General features: G+C 51.3%; 1 protein-coding gene across 1 annotated transcript in view; it reads right to left on the bottom strand.

The window, feature by feature from the left end:
* The window catches only part of SECISBP2 (SECIS binding protein 2), a 41,300-nt gene that overhangs the window by 35,161 nt on the left and 139 nt on the right, over positions 1 to 6,000 (bottom strand). The window contains exons 2-4 of the mRNA XM_077759333.1: positions 5,269 to 5,414; positions 846 to 1,095; positions 264 to 387 (exon numbers count right to left, since the gene is read on the bottom strand). Of these exons, the coding sequence (XP_077615459.1) occupies positions 264 to 387; positions 846 to 1,095; positions 5,269 to 5,414 (520 nt within the window). The remainder of the gene's footprint in view (positions 1 to 263; positions 388 to 845; positions 1,096 to 5,268; positions 5,415 to 6,000) is intronic.

The raw sequence follows: 6,000 nt of genomic DNA on the forward strand, positions 1-6,000 counted from the left end.
TTCAGGAGCGGATGTGTCCGAGGCCTGTGGTGTCACCTACATGCCACAGGACTTTCGACTGGTTCTTACACAGGAAAGGGCGCGCCACGGAGCCCCCCAGCACAGGTCCCTCCCCGGGGAAGAGGCCTCCAGGAGCCCACAGGAGCCCACTGGCCTCCGCCCTTCTCGGAGAGCAAGCCCTCGGGAACAGGAGTACGAAGGACAGTGGCATTTCTGCGGCAAACAGGATGGGATGATATATCATCAGAGTCTGTTGTCGTCACCTGATTTCAAATTAGCATCCATGTGGATGGACGTAGGATGGGAGCCTCCACCTGATTTCAGATCGGATGGCAGAAGTCCGTCAGCCTTCTTGCTATCAAACTTTTGTTCATCGTACGTTTTTTTCTGTAGGAAAAATTAAAGAGTAACAAGAATTAAGGGAAACCTACTCTCATAAAAAAAGCCTTAAAATTGCAAATCTGCAAGTATTCACAACTCAACCACTTGAAAAAAATTAAACAAAATTCTTTTTTTTTTTTTTTTTTTTTTTTAAGGTTTATTTCTGTGAGAGAGAGCAGGGGAGGGTCAGAGAGAGACAGGGAGACACAGAATCTGAAACAGGCTCCAGGCTCTGAGCTAGCTGTCAGCACAGAGCCTGACGCGGGGCTCTAACTCACAAACTGTGAGATCATGACCTGAGCCAAAGTTGGTCGCTTAACTGACTGAGACACCCAGGCACCCCAATAAAAATCAATTCTTAAATACACGTAAAAGACAAGCGATACTTAAGTATCATCTGAGAATAGACCAGCTCTTTATACCTTAAATGCTCAAGTAACCAACCAGGCACGGCACCTGCTAACCTTAAACAGAGCTTTCGTGCCGTGAGGGAGAGCGCACATCTGCTCGCTCCGTGGCTTCACAGTCTGAAACGCTCGGTCACAGCCGGGGTGGCCATACGCGTACGGGGAGCCCGGCACCGGGCACATGTGCTGCACAGGCTCCATGGGGTACGGAGAGTAGCTGCACGGATGGACGGCGAGCTCAGAAGACAGATACTGGGCTGGAAACGTTGCAGCTCCAAAGGCCACCTCGTCAGTATAGAGCTTCTGCCTAAGGAAGAAGGGCAATTTAGTGGCAGATTTCATAACACACACGAGAAGCGCGTCTGGACCACAAACATTTCAGCTTCTTGCCATTCGGGCACCAAAACACCTCCACCAGCCAAATAAAACTTCCCAGCGTTCCTTTTTTGCCCCGCAAAGACAGACACAGCCCCGATCCCATGTGCTCGTTGCCACGCTGGGCGCCCGTGACAGGCCTGCGTCACATGCAGAGGAAAGCCTAGGGACGGCGCAGCTTCTCACCTCCAGGGGGCCCCACGCGGGGAAGGCCTCCCGCAGCCATGTCGGCAACGGGGCCATCTGGACCATTCTCCCTGCAGAGGTGGCTCTCACGAGCCCCTGCACCCAAATCCACCCCCCATCCCGCCCAGCACCTGCAGGCAAACAGTGGCCTGGGAGCCAATGTTTCTGTGACTTCCCAGAGCCACAACTTTCCTGGTGTAAAATCAGTGAAATCCCAGAGTGTGTGGGGCCACTGAAAGGCAGGGAAATAAAAGCTAATGGGGACACGCCCTGCATCATCTCCTCGAGGTTCGGTGGCCCGGGTCAGACACAGGTTCTGCTCTGCTGCGAGGAGGGGCCCGCCCTGCAGAGAAGGACGAGGCTAGGCCTGCTGCCACGCACTCACCAGAATGTTCACCACGGTCACGTTCACGCCAGCCCTAACTATAGGCAGCCCGCTCTCACCATCTAAGAACCCACGACATTTTACAGTAAGCTCACACACTGTAAGATCATCCACTAATTCTAGCAATTAACTCTTCCTCCCTCCTGCGCCTACTTCTGTACGCCTGACCTAGCACTCATCTTTGCAGAGAAGAAAAAGATTCAAAGTTTCATCCTGTGATGCTAACGCTAGATGGGAATCCGTTTTATTTGAAGCTCAGAAAATCTAATACCGGGCAGATGAAGGTGTTCTGTTCTTCCAAAGAGAATGTGGGCAAAGAAGTTGGGTTGACAATAAAAAATAGTAAAACAGATGGAGCCCAAGTCCAAAAACTGCATAAACGAACAGAGCACTGAAGCTCAGGTAAAGAAGGGAAGGAGGCGGGATGCAGCGCATCTGAAGGCTGCAGCCATCCAGAAAACGTCCAGCCAGAGTCCAGAACCCTTGGTCTGGGTCCTGTCTCTATTCACAATCTAGTTTTCCACTTCGGACAAGTCATCACTGCTCTTTCTTCCTCTGGAAAGTTGGTATTTTTCCTTTCTGTCCAAGACCAATACAGTTATGTGCAGAGAACGCCACACAATAAAATGTCACAGAGACAGCCCGCAGCACACTGGAGCTTCGAATGGCTTGTCTGTAAACTCCAGTTGCCACAAACTACCCAGATGACCCCAGACCACATCCCGTTCACACCCACCAGCCCATCCCGCCCCCTCCCTTTATACGGGCAGTGCTTCTACAGCTGCTCTGCCCCCCCCCACCCCTGTAGACTCAACTGATACCTCTGTCCCATCCCTACCAACAGTCCGGAGGCCCCAGGACAGCCTTCCTGCAAGCCTGGTCACCTCCTAGCCATGGCATCTTCAGGGTCCGGCCCTTTTGTCACATCACCTGAATGGCTCCACTGGCCTGAACTAGCAACCCCGTCCCACCTGCCAAAAGCCCATCTGTGCGGGGCGCTCCTCTGCACTTCCCCTTCCCTCCGGCCAGGCTCGGGGCCCACACCTGTCCCCCCCGCCCCCAGCCTCACACGCACCTGCAGGCCCGCGCCCCCGCCAGCTCCAGGCCCCCCCCCAGCCTCACACGCACCTGCAGGCCCGTGCCCTCACCACCTCAGGGCCCTGCTCTCCCACCTGATGGCTGTCCCACCAAAGGGGCACTGGAGCACCGCGCTGCACACCCTGTCCCCAAGCAGCCCTCTTCTCATCCGTGCCCCCAGGAGAAGCCCCACCACCGTGTGTGCGTGCACTCAGCCGGAGATCGCCACAGCCTCTCCCAGCAACGCCCAGAGGACCCTTCTCCCTGCAGCCGGGCTCCCCGTATTTTCATCTCTAGCGTCAGTACCTGCAACCCAGTCAAAGCCCTCACACCCCCTCCCTCCGAGCAGAACGAGAACCCAGGAGTGAGCATCACACCACCATTAAAAACATGACCGACATTTCCCTCCCTCCTACCTAGGCTGTGCAGGCTTCCCCACACACACCACCTGCCCCTCTGTCCTTGAAGGCCATGCAAAGTCCTGCACCTGGTCCCTGCAGTCAGGCCAGCAGGCGTCAGGCTCCGGCCACCAAACAGACCAGAGCCACACTCTATCCAGGACTACTGGCTCTCACAGCTGAGAGGTTTTAGCTTAAAAGCACCCACATACGGGGCACCTGGGTGGCTCAGCTGGGTAAGCATCCAACTCCTGATCTCATTTCAGGTCTTGGTCTCAGGGTCGAGTCCAAGCCCCATGTTGGCCTCCACACTTTAAGGACAAGAGACGGGAAGAGCACCTGCATCTGACACCATACCGCGACACGCTGAGATGCTCAAGGCTTGCCTGCCTCACAGCTGCTTTGGTGAGCGAGGCAGCACAGGTGAGGAGGACAGACACTAGCCACCAACCTGAGCAACTCAGACCCACGTTTCTAGCCTCGGTTTCTCAGGTGTAACAAATACATGACACCTCCCTGCCAACCGCATGGGTTGGGACACAAGCGAGAACATCAGTTCCTTATGGAAAATGCTACTTTTTTTCTCATCACAGAGGAGATCCCCATTTACAACAAATCTGACAAAGACTTCTTAGCTTCCATGAGGTCAGACTAGACAATCAGTTGTCACATATGTCTATCTCCACTCTGTCCCCTTCAAAGGCCCCTGTCTTTCCCGAGCCCGACCCTGTGCTTTCATGCCTTTGTCTTTAGTTGTTTTCTCAGGAAGGAACACAGTCAGCCAGTCTTTTCCTTGCTTATAAAGAACTTAAAAAAAAAAAACAAAGCTAAAACAGGGTAAAAGATTAAGAAACCTGATTTTTAAATTGAGCAAACAGTACACATCCTATAAGCTTCAGATTTATCTCTATTCATTCTACTGCCAGAACATTACTTTAGCCCTAGGAATGTTTTCCACCTTTATTTTGGGTAACTGGAATCCCACCCAGCACATGGCCTCGAATCCTTGCCACTGAGTGAAATATGTCTCCTACTTTACTCTGTGAATCACCCAAGGCCAAAAACAGCTCAAATGAGACCCATGCCAACCTTCCTTTTACAAAGGATGAAATTATAGTGGAAAACCTCGGTATTCCTACCCAAGTACATACAGACAGAACTTCCAATTTTGTCAAAAAAAAAAAATACAGCCTAAATACACCAACTTGATTATTTTATTATTATTTCCAATTTTCAACTTTCGGAATACCCTTGTAGAACCTATATGAAGTATAAACTATTTCAATCAAACCATGCAGGCATGAAGAAAACAAGCTTGACCCACATTAAAAGAACATAAATACAAAGATTTTCACATAAAGGAGAGGCACACCTTACAAACGAAATCTGTAAGTACTCCACAGAATGACATGAAACGTTTAACACGTTTCCTTCTAAATACAGCTAATAACGTTTTGTAGATACCTAAAAAATGAATCCTGAAAAGGAAAACATAAAAAACAACAGAAGCCTCCTTTCAACTCAAACTTAGAAGAATTTTATAACCCAAACTTATAGAATTCTTCTCCCCAGGACACTTCAAAGAAAAATGGTTAAAGTGAAACAATTTCACCAGAAGTAGCCACAGAAAGCACAGCAAAGCCTGAGAGCCCCCACTCTTCCTCAAGCAAGATTTTAAGATGTTAAACCCTAAACCCAAAGAGCAGTCTTCCCTGTCCGGGCTCCTGTCTGACCCCCATTCCCTCTCCCATTAGACACCTGACATACTTTCAAACCTGATGCACAAATGAACCCTGAAACTGCATTTCCTACTAATGACCGCCACGCAATCCCCATATTTTCTTTGTCCAAAATAATGGCATGCATGCAGAGAAAAGAACGGACAGTTGAGGTTTCCGTTTCTGTGCAGGACAAAGGTTGTGCCACTGGCTCAGACCCTTCTCGGCTGAGGAGTGTCCTGCAGTCTTTCGAGAACTTTAACAGGTTAGGTGTTGCATCTTTCAAAGTCTACCCTCTATTGGGTCCCCGGGTACCGCAGGACATTGAGAAGGATACGTACTCAGGGCCTGGCAGCTCCGGAACACACGGATAGTACGAGGCTGCACAGCTAGGGAACACACGAGCTTCCGGAGACTCTGACCATGCCACGTTGAGCCCAGCAAATTTGGGGACAAACGGTTTGACATCTGCTGACAACTTGATGCCCTGAGGAGGGGAAAAAAGGGGGCGTTTTGACTACAGACATTCTGAGGCAAACCAAATGTGAATAAAACCCAGGAAAGGGGCTCGGTTCTAGCAACCCCAGAAACGCTAATCCCAGTACTGTCCCTTGCTCAAGTACTTCGACCTCATAAAAATAACAATTTATTTGCTAACACCCNGAGGACACGCGACAGCGCCCCCTCAGCTCCCACCGGCGGTGCGGGATGTGACCTCTCCTCGCCGGCGTCCGGGAGAGCCCACAACCGCCCGCCGAGCGGCTAACGGAAACGCCCAAACGCACCGCGCAAGTTCACCTCCACCGAATTTCTCAAAAGTGACGTAAAACCGTTGCTTTTCGCTCAGGGAACCACTGAAAGCTGTCTGCTGGGTAATCCTACTAGAAATCCGTTCTAGGGTCCCAAACCCTTGGAGTTTGGACGTAAAAACCCGCTCCTTCGGTTTCTTGAAGCGCACGGAGTTTTACTTCCGCGGAGGCGCTTACAAATCACACGGTTCCCTTCGCTGCGGGCCGGCGGCGGCCACCGCTCGAGCGCGCGTTCGCACCGCTACTGGAAGCCAGTCGCTCCTC

Source organism: Crocuta crocuta, unplaced genomic scaffold, assembly GCF_008692635.1.
Source record: "Crocuta crocuta isolate KB4526 unplaced genomic scaffold, BGI_CrCroc_1.0 scaffold41, whole genome shotgun sequence".
NCBI lineage: Eukaryota > Metazoa > Chordata > Mammalia > Carnivora > Hyaenidae > Crocuta > Crocuta crocuta.